This window comes from Nelusetta ayraudi, unplaced genomic scaffold, assembly GCF_046127955.1.
Source record: "Nelusetta ayraudi isolate G7.1 ecotype Tasmania unplaced genomic scaffold, CSIRO-AGI_Nayr_v1 ptg000022l, whole genome shotgun sequence".
Classification (NCBI taxonomy): domain Eukaryota; kingdom Metazoa; phylum Chordata; class Actinopteri; order Tetraodontiformes; family Monacanthidae; genus Nelusetta; species Nelusetta ayraudi.
This window is the reverse complement of record NW_027466072.1, coordinates 1504602-1527500: the sequence shown is the minus strand read 5'-3', so window position 1 is coordinate 1527500 and position 22899 is coordinate 1504602. Positions and strand designations below refer to the sequence as shown.

General features: G+C 43.3%; 3 protein-coding genes across 5 annotated transcripts in view; 2 read left to right on the top strand and 1 right to left on the bottom strand.

The window, feature by feature from the left end:
* Positions 1-12936, top strand: part of shroom4 (shroom family member 4) — a 54630-nt gene extending 41694 nt beyond the window's left edge. For both annotated transcript variants that reach the window (XM_076028029.1, XM_076028030.1), the window contains 9 exons: positions 1118-3992; positions 5134-5195; positions 6620-7486; positions 7698-8321; positions 9051-9189; positions 9273-9374; positions 9815-9985; positions 10082-10224; positions 10864-12936. In XM_076028029.1, the coding sequence (XP_075884144.1) occupies positions 1118-3992; positions 5134-5195; positions 6620-7486; positions 7698-8321; positions 9051-9189; positions 9273-9374; positions 9815-9985; positions 10082-10224; positions 10864-11026 (5146 nt within the window). In that variant the 3' untranslated portion in view covers positions 11027-12936. The remainder of the gene's footprint in view (positions 1-1117; positions 3993-5133; positions 5196-6619; positions 7487-7697; positions 8322-9050; positions 9190-9272; positions 9375-9814; positions 9986-10081; positions 10225-10863) is intronic.
* The window catches only part of tnfsf10l (TNF superfamily member 10, like), a 319815-nt gene that overhangs the window by 206069 nt on the left and 90847 nt on the right, over positions 1-22899 (bottom strand). The gene's annotated exons all lie outside the window — the stretch shown is intronic.
* Positions 15037-22899, top strand: part of clcn5b (chloride channel, voltage-sensitive 5b) — a 30911-nt gene continuing 23048 nt past the window's right edge. Inside the window, exons 1-2 of one of the 2 annotated variants that reach the window (XM_076028036.1) lie at positions 15037-15356; positions 16424-16573. In XM_076028036.1, the coding sequence (XP_075884151.1) occupies positions 16432-16573 (142 nt within the window). In that variant the 5' untranslated portion in view covers positions 15037-15356; positions 16424-16431. Of the gene's footprint in view, positions 15357-16034; positions 16286-16423; positions 16574-22899 lie in introns of those variants that run through there. The other variant, XM_076028035.1, reaches the window with a different exon arrangement.

The window sequence follows — 22899 nt, the reverse complement described above, 5'->3', positions numbered from 1 at the left end:
ATCCCAAGTGACTTCTGAACTGTAGAGTCAATTAAATAAATTAGCAATTGTATTACAGTAATTTAGATTGGATCTGAAGATATAGAATATTATTCATGGCCTTGCTCAACTCACGTTTCCTGACGTGCCAAGCCAACAGTAGCTGCGCTTCCATGAGCCTTAGAATTGCACAAAACCTAAATTTGGCAATAAAACACTGTTGATGGAAACAGCTCAACTTGGAAAAACCTCTCAAATATGGCTAAAAGATTTTAAATCTCTCATGAGGTGGTTTTTCAGACGTATCCTTACAGAAGTATATTGCAAAAGTATCATGGAAACACTTTTTTCGCATTTCCATGTCAGCGGACGTGACATACAGGGTCACGTGACCTGTTCACGTTCAAGTGAAAATGGCGCATTATGATTGGACGGACGAGGAGACGGAATATTTTTTTACAAGTCATCAAAGAGAAAAATACAACAACCATTCTTGACAGCAAAACAATGTAAACAAACAAAAGCAAATGTAATTCTGGTCAAATCTGGTCATGAAAGATTTTAAGAGAATTACGGCTGATGCACTTCACGTCATTTGAAGTGCATAAGCCATTGAGACAGCTCCGACCGGAACATCCTATCAGCTTGCTGCCCTGGAAAATGTATATTTACTGTGACTTTGCAAAAAGTAGTTGACATGTTTTTGATTAAATCTAAGCTTAATGTAAGGAGATGAGGCAGGAAAAATCCAGAAAGGGAAAATAAAATGAAATAGGAAACAAGGAATCAAGTGATGACTCTGGGCAGTGGGAGACGATGAAGAGGAAATCCCTTTCCACTTTTTGAGGCTTCCTTAGGGGGCTTTTAAAAACACATGGGGGCAGCTGTTAGATCTTTGGCTCAAGACTGATGGAAAACAGACTCCCGAGCTGTACAGTCCATAGGTTGTGTAACATACTGCATAATATACTATATACGGCTGTTGACAAAACATAATATTTCACTGTAGAGATACAATCTTTTTTATGTTTGCAAAACAATAATTAAGTTTTCAAAATAATCTTCAGACTATCACCTAAACATCTGATTGGGATCCCTGGTTGCCAGTGCATGACAGTTTGTCTCCTTGTCTTTGCAGTGACTTATCCTTGCAGTGGGGTCAACTATCCAGACCATACTCCTCTACTGACCAGAGTAGCTCCCTTGGCTCCATGGAGAGCTTGGACACACCGACTCCAACTGCACAACTGTATTCAGATTCCCGAAACTCCCCTGTGGATTCATCACTTTTCAACAACAAAAGAGACTCAGCTTATAGTTCATTCTCGGCCAGCTCTAACACATCAGACTACGCCACAGTTCCTCTGAGGCCGGGTGAAGCCTGCTCCATGGATAACCTTCTCCAGAGCCTAGCACCATCTTCCAGAGGCTACTCTAGTGGTGATAACTCAACCTTAGGAGGGTCCTGTGGTGAGAACCCAGATGAGGCACAGCTTATTGCACACAAGTCCAGGTCATTGACAAGGCCAAGACCAAAGCCTGTGAAGACAAAGGAAAGGCCGTCCTCTTGCTGTTATGAGGACGAAAGAAGGGAAATTATAAGAAATGTGGAACTTAAAGTTGAGAGAACAAAAAACCCTCCTCAGCCTCCGACCAGAAAGGACAGTTTTAAGGCAACCCGTGGCCACCCAAATGTTCTCAACAAACACTGTGATTCCACTCCTCTTAAAAGCCAGAGTGTTAATAGTCATAGTAATGATGAAAACAAGTCTTCTCTGAATGTAGAAACGGAAACGCACAATGGCTTTTCTTCATTTGAAGATGAAGAGAAAAATGGGAATTACAAAGAAGATATTTTACACTCAGACTGTATCACAAGAAAAACAATGGACAATTGTCAAACGATTAATGATACAACTGCAAATACAAAGTGCGACACAGAAACCCCCATGGATGACCTTGGTGACCCAGCGATCACGACCCATATCCCCTCCCCTTGTCCTGGGTCTCTTCCTGCCAACCCCTGTGTAGAGGTTCAGGAAGAGTCCCTCGATGTTCACACCCAGAATAAACACGCCTCTGCAGGGCTTCATCGACACAGTGCTCCTGAGAAACTTCTTGCTACCCAACTTGAGTTATCGCAGTTTAACAGTGAAGGTTCGTCTGTGGAGCCATGTAAACTACCAGTCACAAATGACTGTTCCTTATCCACCAGCCAGTGGTCGCATTCATCACTACTGTCCACAAGGGAAGAGCAAGTATCCCCTCACAATTACCATCAAGCTTATTCAAACAAATATGACAGCAGCAAGTCCTCAACCCCAGGATCTGCCTTCTTCGCTGGAGATGATGATAGAAATGAATGTGTAAGTGACAAATTGGAAGGGAGGAGTGTCAACGGGGCAGTCCTTGCACCAGTTGAGAGCCAACGCCCATGGGGTCGTTCTGTGAGCGTACCTGGTGACCACACGGAAATGTCCTCTCAGGTAAACCCTGTCAACACGGTTGACAGAGATTTTAAACCTCTGAGCACCGCTGCCAGTGTTGACACCCTTCTAGAGGAGCAGAGAGCAGTGGACATGAATAGAAGGGAAGATAAAAAAGAGGAAGAGATAGATGCTAAAAGGTCAAACTCCTCTCGCAATCATCGGAGAAATCGTCGTCGCAGTGAGAGATTTGCTACCAACCTCCGCAATGAGATTCAGAGAAAAAAGGCCCAGCTGCAGCGGAGTCATGGCCCAGGTGGGCTACTCTGTAGTGGGGAAACTGTTCAAGAGGAAGAGGGTCCAGAATTCAATGAGGATGGGACAGAGTTGGACTTCTCCCACAAGGAAAAAAGTGCAAAGGTTTCATTTCCCTTGCCCAGTAATCACCAAGACTCGAGTACCACTGCACCATTTGGGAAATCAAACCATGATGAACTGCAAACTTGGTCCAAGTCAACTACCTGCACTGAAAACGACACCACATCCAGGTCAGTTCAGATTCTTGACCCTGGAGTTCCAAAGTTTGGTGTTGGCATAAGAGTTGTGGAGGAACCAGCTCCAGCTGGCAAAGCCCGACGTTGGCGTTGGACCCCTGAGCATAAACTACAACCAGAACCAGATCAGCGTCATGGAGTTGTGCGCGAGCAGGTGTTGGCAATCACAGGGTCAAGACATGGGGTTTGTGCTTTTACTTCGTCATCCACCTCTTCGTGCGGTCGCTCATCTCGAATTGACGAGACCGACATCCTACCATTTGCTGATAGGATGAAGTTTTTTGAGGAGACAAGCAAGGGCGTGCCTGCATATAATGTCTCAAGCCTGACAAGTCGTAGAGATAAAAACTCCCGCCTCCATCCAGAGCCCCAAGCAGAGCACAGTCAACACCTGACCCAGCGAAGACACTCCTACCAGGGAGGAATTCAGGACAGTTCCCTTCTTCAAAGCACTGTAGAAGCCAGGAGGATGTCTGTAAGTTCCAACAGGGAAAGACAGAAAGAGAACGACAGGAAACAAGAAAGAGAAAGGGAGAGGGTATCCAGGTTAAGAGAAAGGGACAGGCAGCAAGAGATAGAAAGGAAGGAGATGGAGCTGAGAATGGAGAGCGCTCGGCAAATAGAGCTTCAGCAGGAGCGAGAACGAGAGGAGAGGATGAGACAGTGGGAGAGGGAAAGAGAGAGGGAGCTCGAGTTGGAGAGAGAGCAAGAGATGGAGAGGGCCAGGGAGATGGAGCTCTTGAGAAAAGAGAGAGAAAAGGAGCTTGAGAGACAAAGGGAGAGGTTGAGGGAAGAAGATGCTCAACTCACATCACACCAGCACTTTTATGGCGACTCCGCCATCCTGGAAAGAAACCAAGACGTCCAGCAGATGGAAAACGTGCACGGCTTCCATCTGAGGCCTCAAGTGTTCTCCAGTAGCCAAGCGCAGAATCCAATCGCACGATCGGCCTTTCACCCAGTGAACCAGTCCCCAGAGCACCAGCCACTTCCTCTTCAGGGATACACAAGCAGGAGCTACGCCACTACGGAGGTTAGAGTGCTTCTTTGTACCTGCATACACATGCAAACATTATTTTTCAGTGTTCAACAAAGTGTAGAGCTATAGCCAGCAATGGCAACCTATTCAGATTTCAACAGAATATTTCAGACAGTCATTGACATAGAAACTGATATACCATGCAATTAAAAGGTTCAATGGCTTAATACTGTTTTTATTGTTGCGGGTCTGTATGTTTGACTGAAAGGAAGTGTTGGTTGTTTTAGAGCTTTTAAAGTTTGCACCTCATATCTGCTTCTTAATATTAATTGTTTGATTTTATCTGGCCCCATAATTTCACCCACAATAAAATTGGTGTTATTGGAAATATTAGCCAACATATTAGAAACATCGCGTTGATTGGATCCTTTTGCAAAACTGAGATAACTTTATGCAATTTGTTATTGTTTCCTATTGGAAGATATTCAGTATGTATACGCAGCTACTACTACGAGTCTTTCTTAAGAAACGCAAGAAGCTGAAAATTAAAAAAAAAAACATAATCTGAAAATGGCATTTACAGTCAGATTTCTAGTGTTATTCCTATATTAAATATATACATACATAAGCTGGGATCTGAACCTGAATGCCCCTGCTTTTCATAATGGATTTTCCAGCTTAACTGCATGAATATGAATTTCATAAAAACAATAAAAGGATACTGAAACCAAAGCATTTCCTTACATCGGCACATCTTCAAGGGCAGTGGGCTCTTTGGGGGACGACTGAATTTTAGTCTTTTGTTCTCTCAGTCCAGCTGTTTCTATTGGATGCCAGGGCAAAGGTCATAGCAAAGTGCCTGCACAGGGCACAAAAATACCCACTTTTAGTTCAAGCTATCCCCAAAAGAGGCAAAAATAAACCATGAATTACTGCTGTCCTTTGTTCGCAGATGGCAATCTATTCACGTTAGTTGAATAGAGAAGCAGGGTTTGGGCAAAAAAAAAATGTTTTTACTTCTTGGTAAAATGCCGCTTTCCCTAATTAGCCTTATCTTCGTTGAAGTGCACAGCAGGGTGTGGTAACAAACCAACTTCCCTTTCAGCTGGGACCTGAACTTGCCATCATTTAGTGCAGGATTGAAACTTTCCTTCATTCCTTTGGTGTCTTAACCATTTTCAAATGTGTTCCGCAGCCGTATCCCACCCACCAACAGGAAACAACCAAGCTCAACCGGAAATACAGCCTCACTGAGAAGTAAGACACTTTGCCCTGGCCACTGCAAAACCCAGACACAAGCATTATCATCTGTATTTGTGCATCTGCCTTTGTTGCACGGCAGTGCTGACAAACACTAAACAAGGCTAGATTTTCTCGGAAGTGCTTCCCCGGAGACGAGAGGTTGGGTCACTCCATTGTGCGCTGGGAATACCGCTGGGAATACTCCTCGGTCATGCCTGGTTGTGACTGGACTATAACAAGCTCTAAGTGCACAGGGCAATCAGCTTTGCCTAAAATGGGATCATAATGATATGTAGTTGGATATGTCAGGGTGTGGGTGGGAGTGGATGCATGGTATGCATGGGACATGCATGGACTATAAAAAAATGGCCCAACTGAGGGTTGACCTTTAAGAGAAACAGTTGAGTGCATATGGAATGCACAACGGAAACATTTAGCGTAATTTGCCCACTTTCTCTGTCTGAATGTTATTGTTTCTTAACATTTTACCAGGAAATGAGCCCAGATTTTAGGCCCTGCCAGAGAGATTTTCTCCAACCTTAAGTGAAGGAACCTTGAGTAAAACACAACCTGTTCTCCAGTGTGCCAAGCTGGTTCGCCTCTGATGTGGTTGTTCAAGTTATTGTTTTTCCCATTGAGTTAAAGTAGGTGTGGCTATAATATGGAATCATATGGTAAGTGTGAGGACATGTTGAGTGAGGTAGCTTACTTAATATGAGCAATTATGGTTCATTAAATTAGGCTCAGAGATTTTAGATGATGCGTTCATTGGTTTGACAATGTTAAGACTCCATTCACAGTTCACACAACAGTGGCCAAACCTGACTTTATGCCCACATGACCACAACTGATATCAATTGCACAAATCCAATTTATAGCACAAAGGTAGTTTCCTATGTAGTTAGATTTACCTTGGTTAAAACACTCATACACGACCAGTCAAAAGTTTGGACACACCTGTTTCTTCTTTATCTTTTACTACTTTCTACACTGTAGACACACTCTGAAGACATCACATATATGACCAAGATATGTGGATTAATGTGGCAGAAGGAAAAAATGTTAAACACGTAAATACATGATGTTATATGTATTTTATGTGACGGGTGGCTATTCTAGATCATCTAAAATATAAAACTTGTTTGAATTATTTCACACTTTTTGGTTTACTACATATTCCATATGTGTTCATTCATAGTTTTGATACCTTGAGTGACAATCTACAATGTAAATAGCCATAAAAATGAACGAAAACCATGAAATCAGAAATATGTGTCCAAACCTTTGACTGCTAGTGTAGGTATGAAGAGATCTGTCTTAAGAGGTAACAAGTTGGGTCCTAAATATATCATGGTACCTGTTGCTGTAGGCTACAGTCTCAATTCATCAAGGTTTCATTTGCAATTTTCTTCATTGTCATCTTAATCTCTAAATCCCAGGGACAACCCCAGCTGGAGACGGGACTCCAGACACGTGGAGACCCTGGATCAGCACCATCAGCACCAGAATCAGGGTCGATGGGCTCACAGGCAGCTTGACAGCAGCAGCGGCGATGCCTTCGCCCCTCTGTCCAGCTCTCTCTCCCTCAGGGGCCGCGCCATGTCGGAAAACGATCTCCGCTTCGACAGCAGCTCCCACTGGTCGTCGAGCGTTTCGGTGGCCGCGAGCCAGACGCTGAGTGAGGTGGAGGAAGGAACGGGCGATCTGCGGGGAAGAGACGCTGGCCGCACTGCCAAGTCAAACAGGAAGAAGACGCCGCCTCCTCCCAGGCCGCCGCCTCCAAACTGGGAGCAGTTTCACCGCAGGAGAGCATCTCACCATGCCCTCTTCTCCTCCTCCTGCTCCTCCTCCTCCTCCTCAGCTCTTCAGCCCCACCCTCCCTCCCTCAACACCCAGTCCTCCTCCTACATGGCTCCTCTGGAAACAGCCAGACAGAGGTCTTACAGTTCCCCTCCAGAGAGGCAGGATTTGTCGGAGAGCTGCCCGCGCTGCACCTGCAACCAATCCCAAACCCAGGATCACAGATATACCTTCCCCGCAGCCAATCAGAATCCAGCAAGGTTCCAGCAGCAACACCCTTACTCTCATACACCGTCCGGTCAGATGGATTTGCCCTATGCCGTGGCTCCGCCCAGTCCCATGTTCTCTAGGAGGGCCTTCAGACCAGTGGCTCTGCCCCAGAAGGAGACCAACATGATGACCCACCTGCACGCTGAGCAGCAGCAGCAGCAGCAGCAGCAGCAGAAGGCTGAGACTCTCCCAACTCCTCCTCCTCCTCCTCCTCCAATGGACAACAGTCGGAGCAGGTGAGCTAAATAGGATGGTCTGGATCAAGCATATAAAGTGCATACTCATGTAAAACATAACATAAAAGCATAAATTGCAGCAGCGTCTTCTATAAGGAGTATACCATTTTCTGAGAAATGTTTATTGTAAAAAAAAAAAAAAAAATTACATTTTAGCTCTGTAGTATTACTTTTAAAAAAAACAGCTAAAGGTTTTGGTGTGTTGTTGCAGTTGGTGTGTGATCAACCAAAGCCCCGTCCAGGACACAGTCACGGTGAAACCCCACAAACAGCAGCCCAGTGCTCGGCCCGCCGCTGACTGGGAGCGGGCCTCATCTCCCAGAGGACACGGTGACTCAGCGCCACCACCGTTTGAAAGTGTAGAACCTGGCAGAGTCCTGTCCCGTGAGTCGTACCCGGCAGTCGACCTCCAGCAGCAGCAGCAGCATCCAAACAGAGACTTCCACGGCGCTGATCCACAGAAGCTCTCTGAACCAGGAACAGACTCGGAGGCAACTCTGAGTCCGAGCCCTGCACACAGCCTGGATGCAGACCTGGACATTCCCATGGAGACGGACATCGATGACTTTCAGGAGGAGGATGGAACCGACCAACAGAATGAACCAATCACCAGCGAGCTGCCCTGCTTGGCGCTGCCCGTCACCGTCCTGGAGACGGACATTGACACCTCGCCGAGGGCGGAGAGGGGCTCCGTGGAGGAGGAGGAGCTGGAGAGCAGCAGGGAGCAGATGAGCCTGGAGGAGCTCTTCCCCCACAACAGCGAGGAAGAGTCAGCTTCAGACAGCTGGAGAGGCCTTTACCCAAGCACAGAGCACAACACAGACAGCCTGGACAGGTAACCAGCGGCAAGGGGTGTGTGTGTGTGTGTGTGTGTGTGTGTGTTTTTGAGTTTCTTGAAAAGCACTATAACTATCTGTTGATTTATTCATTATATTTCAACTTGTACCCAGACCAGTATGGAGTTGGGTCCTACGCCGATAAAAGTTCTTGGCTTCCAGGTTGCTTCTGCATTATGTGCCCCATAGAGGATGCGCCGTAGTGTCACTTCCCATCATGCCTCTGTAACACTGGTGATACGTCAGGACGCATCAGCCAATCAGAATGAGCCGAGGCACAGCAGAACGCACGGCACACTGTGAATAAACAAATCTTTTGGAAGAATTAAAAGTCCGTGACTTAAAAATCTGCAATAGAAATCTGCATTAAGAACCGGGTTTCAAGTGGGAAGCGTTCTGTCAGCCATTTTACAAGCGTTATTTTTTTTGTTTTGCTTTTTTTGGATTGCGGTCTATGGGAAAAATGTTCATTGGGTCGCATGGGTTGTTTGGCTGCAGTACCTCGAGTGGCCACATCGTTTGCAATATACTTTATGACCACTAGATGCTACTAAAACTTGCACAGCCATTTAAAAACATTTCAAATTGCACCAAGCTCATTCATTTGATCTTCTGCAATTAAAAATAATCACTTTTGTGCATTTTTTTAATATTTTTTTTTATCAAACCAGCGATGACGAGTTCTGTGAACTTACACTGTAAAATAAACCAAACTCTCTGCCCCTCAGGTGGTCGGGTGCCAGCTCCAGCTGTTCATCCTATTACAGCTCGTCGGCCACCAAGGCTCAGCTGCTGTCGCAGATCAAAGATCATTACTCTGATGATAACAACAGAGGGGACGACGACGATGATGAGCTCACCTACAAGGTGGGTGTTCTGTCTGAGCTCCAGGTTGTCCCTCGTTGTCGTTGTGACAATCACTGAGGGCTTTTTTTTCCACACTCGTGCAGAAACAGCTGATGGAAAGCCTCCGCAAGAAGCTGGGAGTGTTGAGAGAGGCCCAGAGGGGGCTGCAGGACGACATCAGAGCCAACGCACAGCTCGGGGAGGAGGTGGGCACAAACTCTTCAGTTCCTCTAGAGCAGTGGGGGGGGCAAACTTTTTGACTGGTGGGGTCACAATGGGTTCTAAAGTTTGACCGAGGGGCCGGAGCAGCAGCTGGTGGATGGAGTGTGTCGGTGAGCCACCTCACAGGAGAAACAAAATATATAACGGGACGTGTAGACACAGATGTGATTTAATGTCAATTGAAAATGAACAAAAGGGTTACAAAAAAATCAGTGTCTTTGAAGCTCCACGGTATTTAGCTCTTTATTGAAATGACTCTTAAAACACTGAAAAGATGGATGAAATACAGCTATTTGATTACTTACTTATTATGAATATAATTTCTTCGAGTGTGGCAGGACGGAAGAGAAAGCTCAACAGGCCACATATGGCCCGCGGGCCGTAGTTTGATTTAGCTCAAGTAACACTGCTGTCCCTCCCTCAGGTGGAGAGCATGGTGGTGGGCGTGTGCAAGCCCAACGAGGTGGACAAGTTCCGCATGTTCATCGGCGACCTGGACAAGGTGGTCAACCTGCTGCTGTCACTGTCGGCCAGGCTGCGCAGAGTGGACGGCTCGCTGGACACGCTGGACCCCGAGACGGAGCACCACGAGCGAGTGAGCAGAACTCTCAGCTCTCAGCGCTTCTTCTTTCCTGACTGCGCTTTATTACAACCTCCTCTCCCTCTCCCTCTCCCTCTCCCTGCCTTTCAGCTCCCCCTGCTGGAGAAAAAGCATCAGCTGAAGAGGCAGCTGTCTGAGGCTCAGGACCTGAAGGACCACGTCGATCGCAGAGAGCAGGCCGTCAGCAGGGTGCTCGCCCGCTGCCTCTCCCCGGAGCAGCACAGAGATTACTGGTACACTGCCATAGAATTCTATAATATAGATATATAGATATATTACTTTTCTCTTTTAGAAAATCAATTGACATTGTGTCTTGCTGTACATGCTGATTAGAATAACACTAGCTGCATTTCCATTACAGTTTTTTTTTGCAAAATAAAGGCGATATAAAATCAAAAAAAAATAAAAAAAATAAATCTGCATTTCGATGTTGTTTACTGTCAAGAATGGTTGTTATATTTTTCTCTTTGATTACTTGTTCAAAAAATATTCTGTCTCCTCCTGCGTCCAATCATAACGCGCCATTTTCACTTGAAGTGAACTGGTCACGTGACCCTGTGTTTCCATGACACTTTTGCGATATACCTCGATATGAATACGTCTGGAAAAACCACCTCATGAGAGTGTCAAAACCTTTTAGCCATATTTAAGAGGTTTTTCCAAGCTCAGGTGTTTCCATTGGCAGTTTTTTTCTTGCGATATTCAAGTTTTGTTCAATTCTAGGAGTAATGGAAACGCAGCTACTGGCACTTCACTACTTTTTCACTGTCTGCAAATAAATTTTGTCTTCTAAAATGTTTTCATCTCTACATTGTAAAGCAAACAGAATATCAATCAACTCAGATTTTTTTGTTTCTGCTGTCCTCCCGCAGCCACTTTGTGAAGCTGAAAGCAGCCCTGCTGGTTGAGCAGAGGCAGCTGGAGGACAAGATCCGACTGGGAGAGGAGCAGCTGCGGGGGCTGAGGGAGAGCCTGGGGCTGGGCCTGGGGCTGGGGATAGGCCTGGGGATGTCCATGGGATATGGTCATTTCTGAGGGGCCCGGGGGGGGGCGGCAATATGATGTGAAGGAGTAGGGAACTAACGTGAGTCTAGTATGAGCTCAGAAGGACTTGATATGCAGTGGGTTTTTATCCGTAGCTTTAACCTTTTCCCCTCCCATTTAAAATGCCAAACTGTCCTTGAACAGTTGAGTTGTTGGGTAGGATAAAAAAATAAAAAATACATTGAAGGCCAAGACGGTAAGTAAGTATTGTCTGTCAAAACCATTTAGGAAGCTATTTGTTTAAATGGTGAGTCAGAAAGATTCTCATCTTATTTCCAGTCGTACACCAAGTTTAACTTTGATGTTGCTGTGGGGAGGAATCGCCATCTCAGCCAAGAGAAGAGAATCCAAGCTTGAAGTCCACATCAGCCTTCACACAATAGTCACATGCTTTGAAAAGTTTTTTTTTGTTTTATTATTATTATTCTTTTGCTGTTTGATGCCACAGTGAATATTCCAACATGTACTGTATAACTTTACTAATGACACTCGGTATAAAATGTGTCACACTACATTTGCCAAAGACATTTTCTCTTGATGAATGTGTCCATGAGACGCTGCTTTTTGTGCCCGTGTTGCCTGTTTGTGTTGAATTCTCCTGGTTCAGAGAATTGAAGGAGAGGGTTTTTTTGGTGCTTCACACTTGTTTTTTTATTTTTTTTTATTTTTGTGTTCGCGACACTAAAGCCAATGCAACTTCCAAGGTGAAATTCGCTAAGCCTTTAAATGCTCTGTTTGTTGTTGTTGTTTTTTTTTTTTATCCGTCTTCGTTGCTGGCTGACACCTGCACTTGGCAATACCTTTATTAGAACATAATTTTTGTTTTGTACACCCATTGCCTAAATGTGTATGGCTGTAACATGTTTCACCGCGTGGAGTTTGAAACTCCGCCAAGTTTTATACTGTCACATATTTACTGTTTTGTACAGAAGACACTTGTGTTTATAGTGTATACAATGTGTATATTGTGAGTTTTCGTTTTATCTTGTTGTGACCGGATTTGGTTGTAAAAATTGGTTGATAAAGACGATTGAAAAGATCCCGAAGAGTTGAGGCTTACTGTATATTTTTGACTGAAGAGCGGTTTTATTTTTTGTTACCCTGTTTTTTGATTTAAATTGGTTCAGTTCATATCACATTGTTTGAGTATGAAAACAAAACACATTTACAGTTTCTCTTAAAGAAACATCAACGCCACTGTTGGTCTGTTTGGCTTTCCGTAGGGCTACAGAAAGCAGCCGCTTAGCTTATCTTAGCTTAATTTAGCTAACACTTAGCCTGGGATTTTGGTTCTCTGAAACAATTGTTCTAAATCTTAAAATCTCACACAATATCCATACTTTAATTAAATAAGTGTTGATAAAGGTGCAAGCAAATCCTCTGCTTTGGCTTTTTGTGTTATTTCGCGAACCTTCACTGGTTGTGTAAAATGACATTTGCTGTATTACAAGTTGTTTAAACTGAGGAGTGATGGTTTCTTTTTAAACTTGTGTTGGTCACAGGTGATTAATCTGCTAAATCTGCTACATTTAAATAATCTGAGGCTGTACTTGTCACTCATAGATAAGAATGGTGTTCAGTTGTTAAAACACAGAAGAATGTTGAAAACTAAGTCAGTGACACAATTTCTAAGCCTTCAAAGTCTTTTGAGATTGGTACCTTAAAGACCGGACACCTTTTTTTTTTTTTTTTTTTTTTTTTGCACTGCCCATCCATGTTAATCCCTTTTATTTCTGTATTAACATGTGACTTCTGCAACAGGAACTGGGTGGTTTCTAGATATTTGAAACAGAAATTGACCTTATTTTTGGTTTTCTGGCTGAGACAAAAGGCCGAAACGTTTAGATTGGTTTTACAGGTTGAAATGGAATAAATTGGTTTGTTAATAAAAACAACTGACAGTCCGGTTTTGCTTCTGACCTTCTTTTTTTCCCACACAGGTGTCCTGCTGTTTTTAGAGCCTAGTTTCTCACTGAACATGTGTGTTTTGCTATATGAGCCTTTTCCTTAACATCAAGTGTTGACTTCACTTTTTTCATACAGAAGGCAAAGAGTTGTTGGATGTTGTCTTCTCTGTTTTCCATACAACTCTGATTTATTGTTAAACCCTTTTTGTTGCATTTAGATGTTTTGACTGCTCTCTCCTGAGTGAAAAGAGCCATAAATAATAATAATGGTATTTTAAACAATCTTTACGTCTTAGATGGTGATTTATACACTCCTGGGTGAGTGGTCTCTTTATGCCACTTCAGTGTCTGGTGCCAGAATTTATTTCCTTCTGGGGAAAACTGATGTTTGAATGTGGTGGATGGTTAAGTAAATATGACTGGGGGCAAACGGAGGTTGCTGGATGATATGTGTTCATAGGCTGGTGTAGGAGACATGTTTTCACAAGACAAACACTAATGACAACCTCGAACTAATCTTCCATATCCTCAATTACATTCTGTGATTTTACACAGTGACAAGTACCTTGTTGTAACGAGGCGGGCTTGGCCCTCACAAGGATAGTGTGGGAGGGCTGCTGGTGGTGGCTGGTGTTTGGAAATAATACAGAAAGCAGCTTTCCTAAAGTGAAGAATCAGCCTTTTATAGGGACAGCGTGCATTCTTCTCTCTGACCCAGATTGCAGAACAGGACTAGTGGGACTGTAAGGAGAGCTGGTGTGAAAAGAAATGGACGGAGGTGCAAGCCCTTTGGTGTGAATAAGAGCTCAGGATCGAAATTAACCCTATCCAACAACACTGAGCAAGAATAAGGCTGAAATGCGTTCATTATAATGCCATTGAACAAAATGCCCTTTGCGTAATTAATTATATTCACGGAGAAACTTAAAGAATTTGAAGAGAAACAGATCCACTCAATCTGCTGAAGCACAGAGAAACACTGTGGGAGGCCGGCTGGTGGAATGTTTACGTTGGGCTGCACAGAGAAGTGCAGTGGTGTGGAAGAAAGATGAATGAGGAGTAGAAGGTGTAGTTAAAGCTGCTCTGGACAAAAGATATAAACGATAGTAGGTTCAGGCCCCGTTACTCTGATGCTATACTCAAAGAAAGATATCAAAAAAGTATGCTGTCATGTGGTGAGAAGCAATTTGACATATTTTTTTTGTTTGTTGTTGAAACAAAACAAAACAAAACAAAACAAAAATGTTATTTTAAAACACATAAGAATGGCTTTTAAGAGAGGCTAAAATAGATTTAACATGCTGTTGTGGATGAGGCCCGGATACTGAACAAAAATGTTTGTTCAAATCACGCGCCGGGGGGGGGGGGGGGGGGGGGGGACAAGTACATGTATGTATGTAGAAATTATTTTAGAGCCGACCACAAGGTGGAGCCCTACATCGCTTTTGACGCCGCAAGCACGTTTCCTTTAAGCCGTGTTTATGGTCATCATTATGTATTCTAATATTGTTACAAATAAAACTGTGTCCGAGTTAAACCTGTGTAGTAAAACATTATTGGACAATAAAAATCATTTCAGACGAACACACTTCCTGGTCATTATGCATCTTGGCATATTTACTTTCATGATAGGGGATTTTCCTCTGGCATGCACATGAACATGCACATGCACTGCAATGGACGGTTTTGGTAAGACATGTTGACCCACTGCAGTTGCTGTATGTAATGTCTTAACGAACATCTCTCAATGTAGTTGACATTCCGTGAGCGATTAATCAGGCTGTGCTGCCCCACTTCGCCTTGCCCCGTCAGAGAAGAATCGATAGCTCTGGACTCCATTAACTCTCCTGCCATCCATATGCTTGCATCAAGACAGATGGGCTGCAGCAGTGAATCGGAAACATCGACGAGTTATTTTCAAATTAAAATATACAAAATAAGCCACATACACAATGAGCAACAATTTAACACGCTTCAAACGGTCACAGATATACCAGTATGACAAAAATAAGTAAAAATAACATCTAACAAAACTATCACTAAGGCGTTTGCCATTTCACAGAGACGCCAATACAAGCGGAAGTTGTACGTGGTGGAGCTACCTTGACGGCGGCAGATTTTCAGTTTAATATGCTGTAAACAACTCGGGACTGCGTAACACTACCACGGTATCTCTGTAGTTTGTGTGTGTTTTTCAGTTTGGTTCATGCCCAACGTCTAACGCTTCGGGTCTCCGTGCTGCGCCGTCAAACAGTCGTGTTACGGTTGGAGAATGACGCAGGGTTTTCACCGAGCAGCAGTCGCCGCGGAGCCGTTGTTGACACAAGCAGCCCTGCAGTAGCAGGGAGACGGTGACAAATCCGAGTCACAAGACTTCTTCACTCATCTCGACGGCCGCATTTCGTCGAACAAAGGTAACAGCCGACACTTTGGATAAATTCTAGGTTCGACTCGCATTTCCTCATTTAGGAAAGAAAAAGCCATTCCCGCAAATTCGGGGGGGGGGGGGGGGGGGGGGGGGCGCGAGTTTAGCGCGCTGACAAATTAGCAAAGTTACTCCACCGGATATGTTAAAGCCAATGACTTCCATTTTTTTGTGTGCATATGTAAAATAGTTTCTTTATTTCAATTTCCGCGTTTATGTCATTTCAGAGTTTCTATAACATTATAAACTTGAAAAAAACAAAAAAACAAAACATCAGTTCCCCCCTTTTAACCTATTTTTTAGGTCATAAACACACAATGAAGTTAAATAACTACCAGCTGCTGAAAGTTGAGGTTATCCGAAAAAAAAGGAAGGGACTGAAACAATCACTGATTGCATTCATTCATTCATTCATTCATTCATTTTATTTTATTTTATTTTATTTTTTTGCCAATTCTACAGCCGATAAATGAAAATATGCCGAGGCGGCCTATGTGCTAAGAGGGTTAACTAGCAGTCGCCGGCAGGACCGATTTCGTCAACTCTGTGAACAGCGTTCCAGCTAAGATAATAATCTGGTTTGTGCCGACCGCCTTTTCTTTCTTTTTTTTCTTTTTCTCTCTCTCTCTCCTCCCCGTCCCAGCAACGATGTGTCTCAATCGCCGTTTGTGACTCGCAGCACCAGCACCTCGGCGAGAACAGGAGAACCACCACAGAGCGGAAATAATTGTGAAAAGTTGTGTGAAACGGGAGATGCGCTGTCACTGTTCCCTGCAGCTGCGGCTCTCCTCCTCGGGCTGCTTCAGCCGAGCACTCCATCACCTCGCTAGAGTTTGCTTCTTTGGGGAAATAAGTCTTAAAATCTCTTTTTTTGCTGACCTTTCTCGGACATAATGACTAGGTTTTGGGCTAGAAGAGGTATAGCTTAGCTGTCTAATACCAGATGGTGTTGGTGTTTTGTTTTGTTTGTTTGTTTGTTTGTTTGTTTGTTTGTTTTTTAAAAAAAACGTGTCTTTGCTCTGATCCTTCTTGTGTTGTTCTTGTTCTCAACCAAAGGCTTCAACATGACTGAGAACCCGGGCTACTGCTCCGGCAGCTTTGACGGCCGTCACCACTCCAGCGACGACGATGATGACGACATGGTGGACATCGCCGGAGCCACGCTGGACTTCTCCAGCGCGGACGACGTCCCCCCCCTCAGCTCAGGTACAGTTGCATTGGATTCGCTGCATCATGCAAAGAGAGAAGTGGAAATTGTGGTTTGGTTATAAATGCTGCCCGGAAAAAGGGAAGTGCGTCTAAAATAAGGCATTGAATGGAATGCAAGATGTTTTTACCTTCTTACTGTGTGAACTGTGTCCAAAGAAACGAAGCAAGACAGGAGGTGGGCTCTTAAAGTACAGCAATTTTGACTCCATCCATCCATCCTTTGCTTTCTGTCTTTCTTCTTACTTTGCTGTTACTTTTCTTTACTCTACTTTTTTCTTTGCTTTTCAGTCCAAGGTGAAATATTTTAAATAGTACAAATAGGACAATCTTTGAAATCAGCATTTCAAAATGTCATCTGCAAAGCCGCTCTCAGTAACTGCTTGTGCATTTCACTGGTTTATGGTCGGATTACATGTGTAAAATCTGTGTACAGTGAGCGCGTGTCACATGATTGGTGTGAGTTGCAGCCACACACACACACAATGAGTTTAAGTCCCTTCCAGACTGACTTGTAGACATACACTACCAGTCAAAAGTTTGGAATGTTTTTTTCTTCATACTTTCTACATTGTAGAGATACTGAAGACATCAAATATTTTAGCAAGATGTGTGGAGCTATGTAGCAAAGAACATTTTTAACTGACTAAACATGTTTTAAGGAGGGTGATATAGAAGGTTGGATACATTTTATGCAAAACTTGTCTCAGTTAATTGATTTTTTTTGTTTTGTTTACTACATCATTCCAAATGTGTTTATTCATAATCTTGATGCCTTCAGTGAGAATCTACAATGACAATGGTCATCATAATGATTGGGAAAAAAGCATGAAATGAGAGGATGTGTCCAAACTTTACTGGTAGTGATACATTCCCACACGCACATGCCGAAAACCACAGTTGATTTGATGTGTTTTGGACTCACTTCACATCAGAAAACAAAAACAGCCATTAGAGTGAGTTACGGCGCTTGTGGGAGCAGCTGCGATATCCACCAGAGGCCTGCCCGGTTACCGATGATGTCATTCGAACGTCAGTGATCCTTATTCAGGACAGCAGGCTTCCTCAAACTTCCCTCGTAGCTGTGGAAGCAAAGGTTTGCATTGATAACAAATGATTGCGTTGCTTGTGTCACCCTGACGTCATTGTCGGACCTCTGCTGCCTGCAGGGTGGGGCGTTGAAATGGGCCAATCATAACAAACATTTATTTTGAAGCTCAAGCAAGAAAAGTAGTAAGACCTCGAGAGCTCGGAAGAATCCCGGGACTTTTTTCCCTCAACGTCTGCCAGCTTTGAGCAAAGTTTCATCTGTTCTGATCATCTGAGTGGTGTAAATCTAGGTTACATGTAAAGGCCAAAATGCCATTGTAAGCCTTAAACAAATCCCAGTCAGAAATGCATGCCTGCTGTCGGGCATTATTGATGTCCCTATTTGATATGACTTCCTTTGCTATTTGGAACAGAGGATGGAGGAGATTTGTCCAGGTGTGATTTGACGAGTCTGAAAACGAGACGTTTTTTCTCCATGGACGCCGCTCCTGTTGGGTTGAATACTGTTTCTGCTCCATCAGCCACATGTGCAATTTTTCAAAAAATTTCACGGTGGTTTGGGAGGGAAAATCCTAACTCTGCCGATGTTGTGATTCCATTCGTACAGAAGCGCCAAGATCAGCAACATTTGCGTTGCCAATTTGTCCGAGGTTTTGTCAGCTTCTCTTCAGTATCATTGTGCTATCGGGCGTCGTTACCCACCGTGACCCTTTTGGATAAACTCTGTTGGTTTTCCGCCTTTCTTTTTTTTTTTTTTCAATAATGCAACTCACATTTCCTGCTTTTCTCGTCCTTTTAGAGGGCAATGCCATTTCCCCTCTGCGCTCATTAGCATGCGCTTGAACAAAGTGTGTCAACTACAGGTTTGCGTTGGTGCTGTCTCCACCAATGACTCATACAGTCAGCTTGGGCATAGGAGAGTATGATTCTTCCTGCTTGGGCTATGATATATGTCTAGGTTTAAGGATAGCTGTACTTAAGGTAGAACAAAGGTGCAATTTTCCTAAAGTCTAAAGCAGGATGTTGTGTGTAGACGAAAGCTGCAGTCACAATTCGGTTCAAGTAACACAACAATGCCTTGGCAGAGGGTTGTGTTTATCAAGGAAGGCGACCCCTCACATGAAGTTGTGGTTGTCTCCAGTGGACGAGGGCATGTCGCTTCTTGTTCTTGTCTTGCTCTGCAGCATGTTTGTCATTTCTTTTTCATCTTTGTTTTGGACAAAATTGTGACAAAAGGAAAAACATGTATAACGAGGCCCTGGAGGCCACCAGAAAGCGCAGCTGCTGGAGATGAAAAATGTCATTTTTGTTCAGCTACATTTTAATGTATGCTATCCACATTGTAGCACATAGAATGTAAATCAAATGAGACATTTTTGGTGCTTCTTTTTTTTGCATTTGGTTTGTAAAGAATCTTAACATTTTAAGATTTTCAAAAATACTCAAATATAAATATCACAGTATTAGTTGATTAAAAATCACCCAGTAAGTGACTGAGTAAGTGTTCTAATTATTTGCCATGATAAATATTCACGTGTAGCAAGGATCATATCTCTGTACAGTAGCTCAAAACGTTGTTTGCGGTGTTCTTTGTGTACCATTACATTTGCTCACTCGTAAACACTGGTTTTCAAGGTAAGACAGGATGTATTCATGCCCTCTCACTTCTAATAGAATCTGAAAAAGTTGCAAGTGAACAAGGGTAGCAAGACTTAAAAGAGGGCATGAATAGAAAAACCCGGTGCGTAAGAACATGAAAGAACTAACAAAATGTCGTTAGCTGGTGGTTTGGTGTGCTGCCGTTCTGACTCTGCTGTTCCTTCCAGATTTCTTTTTTTTGTGGGTTTCACTCAAGGTTCCTGTTAGAGTAAAAAGTCTTTCAAGGTAAACCGTTAAATGCTATGGATCTATTTATTTAAAAGGCAGTCCATAAGATTTTTGCTATCTTTTACTCATGTTATCATCACATGCTTAGCACCTTAAATAGACTTGGTAAGATAAACTGAAGCTTGAGGCTCCACATTTTGACTGCAACGTTTTTCCCGACAATGTTCTTTTTGCGACGTACCCATGCCCGAAACGATGACTGATCTCACTTGATCCACTGCTAGTTAAATCACCACCACCGGCTGTCAGTAGTTAAGTTGCTGACAAAGTGCTTGCTCAGTCCAGCTGAGCACAGGCTGTAATGACTGACGTGGAGTGAGTCACAGCTTTGAGTGCATGTCTGACCTTTGTGAACTGACCGCTAGGTTTACTCTGGCGGGTCACAAGGGGCGACTGGGTGAAACAGGAAAGTGGTGTGAAGAAATGAATGGCGAGTGCGCAAAATGAAAGGAAGGGAAACTATTCTTGGTGCAAAGAATAGTGGAAGTAGAATGTGGGCATCAATTGCTGCATTTCCATGACCTCTTGAATTGCGCAAAACCTGAATATGGCAACAGAAACTGGTCACAGGCTGGGTCAACAACTAAACTTGGAAGAACCTCTCAAATATGGCTCAAAGGTTTTGACGCTCTCATGAGGTGGTTTTCCAGACGTATCCATACGGAGGTACATCGCTAAAGTGTCATGGAGAGACTTTTTTTCTGCTTGGGTTCTCTGTCTTGATTTTGAAAAAAATCCAACATTTACAGAATAACGAGGTGCTCCTGGCCTGAGTGAAAACAACATGACCCACAGTGCCATGACTGAATACAGACTCGCACGACCGAAAACTTGACCTGCCCACTTAGAATTTTCTTCAGATGTTGCTGATTAGTCTGCATGAAACATTAACTCAAATGGTATTCTGATTACCTCTGCAGGAGACGGCCTGAGTAAAGGTCATCCACAAGTCGTTACAATAATGTGACTTTTTAATGTCCTGGTCATGTGTCACCACTTTGAACGCACAGTCATGACAATTCTTCCCCGAAATAAAAAAAAAGAAGAGCCAGTCTTTTGGTTAGAATACTTGCATTCAGATTTTACGATTCTATTCCATTCTATTCTATTCTATTCTATTCTATTTTACATTCTATGGCATCATCCTACTGCAGCAGGATGGTCAAAATGTCCTTGAAATTGGATTTGGATTTAAAAAAAAAAAAAATGAAGTTGCAGTGAAAGTATCAGGCGTCCAGCTGGTAGTGTATGGAGCGATGCTGCTGTGTCCACTGTTTTGGGTTCTGTGAAATCCTTCTATTAAGCCAATTTGCATAATAGAAAACGACATGCGATGGAACACCGGTCGATGGATTTTTATACGTGTCGGCCAAGTTTGCAACTGCAATTTGCCTCAAAGGGCTTCACATTCTCGACAGATGCAACACTCTTTACCCTTCGACCCCCTGGGTGAACTGGGTGAACTGGGTGGAACTGGGAAAATCTAGAAACCTCGGAAAGAGAGAGAGAGAGAGACGCGGAGCGGGTCCGTTCTCTCTCGGACGGGTAGACGCGCAGTGGGTGCCACATACAGTCTATGCATAAAACAGCAGGACCATGATGAACGGTGCACAGAGTGATGCTAATGCTGCAGGAGTCCACAGTCTAAAAACCGTGCAGGGGTTTTGAGTTGAGGAGCAGCTCAGAACTCATCTCATGTAATTATGTTATGCTCCGTGTGCAACATCTGTCCACTGCAGTGACCGTTTTGCATTGAAGAGAGTGCGAGTTCAACGCAACACATTTTCACAGTCAACGTCTCATAATACGAACCTCGAGCTCTGAATGTGACGCGCGCTGATGAGGTCATGATCGCTTCCGCATCGCCAGGTGCTGACTGGATTCTATATCTAGTCGACTACTGTGTTGTTTAGCCAATCAGTTTTGGAAGAATAGAGTTTTAATGTTTTGTATCAGTTTTATATGGACAATGTTGTGTATTAACATAAACCTATATGTGAATGATGTACGCTACCAGTCAGAAGTTTGGACACACCTGTTTCTTCTTTATCTTGACTACTTTCTACGCTGTAGATACATGCAGAAGACATCAAATACATGAACAAGATATGTGGATTAATGTGGCAGAAGAAAAAAGAATGTTGTATATATAATTTATATATATTTTATATGTAGGGTGGCTATTTTATCAACAAAAATAATCTCAAATCAACTCCAATCATCTAAAATATAAAACCCGTTTGAGTTATTTTACACTTTTTTTGTTGAATACATATTCCATATGTGTTCATTCATAGTTTTGATGCCTTGATTCAAGGCGTCAAACTTTTGACTGGTAGTGTCGGTGATGTTTGGCAGCCTTGATCTGTGTTTTTGTTGGAAATAAGAATGGCAAACTGTCCCATCGGTTGATACCTCAGCTACCCTTAATTCATGTTGTAAGATGGCACAACAGCGTCACATTTTCCTACTCTATTTAATATCCTTGTGATCCTCCTAATATGATTTGAAGTTATGGACGGAGAAATGACAGCTCGTGGCACTAGTGTGTCCCAGCACTAGCCAAGCATCACTGAGGTCACAGTAAACCGACCTCAAGGGTTCAGAGTTCAAGGTTCAGCACTTGGTAACAAAAAAAAAGAAAATGTTGCATTTCTCATGGGTGAAGTGTTTTGGAACATAATGTCAAGTACAGATGATGCAGAAAGAGTTTTTCTAAGAAGATGCGTCACAAACACACACACACACACACACACACACAAGCAGAGGCTCATTGCTGAGCTCAGCGCTCTGGAAACAAGCCAGTTTGTCCAGCAGTGTGTTGCAAAATTACTTTCTGAGAATTTCATTGAAATGCTGCTGCTGCTGCTGCTGGGATCATTGCAACGTTTGGCATTTGAAGCAGAGCTTTGGTCATTAGAGACAGTTTGTGTTTGTGGCGTTAGGAAAATGGACCTGTTTCTTCATATTTAAGCCATGTTCACCTGTCGATCTGACTGAGAGTCTGACTGAGAGTCTTCTAAAATGAATTTCTCAACGTGGCAAATTCTTTTGGGCCAACAGATTTTTGGACCAACTTGTTTTTTTGTCTGGCACGCTCTGTGTTCGCTCATGCAAATCTATTCCTTTTCTGCGACTGATACTTGGATACAATTGTCTAGTGGAAGTGAGACACTCAGATTTTACCCGGGAAACCGTCTTCAATATTCCAATCCTACAACATTGTTTTGTGGTTGTTGTTTTTTTGTTGTTTTTTTTGTTTTCTTCAGAGCAAACTGAGGTGTCACACTTTGAAAATTGAATGGTGAGCAGTATTAATAGCAATAATAGTTTTCATAGTCCATTTCCAGCAGTCCTGCAAAGGCATCCATCCAGCACTGCTCTGGGAA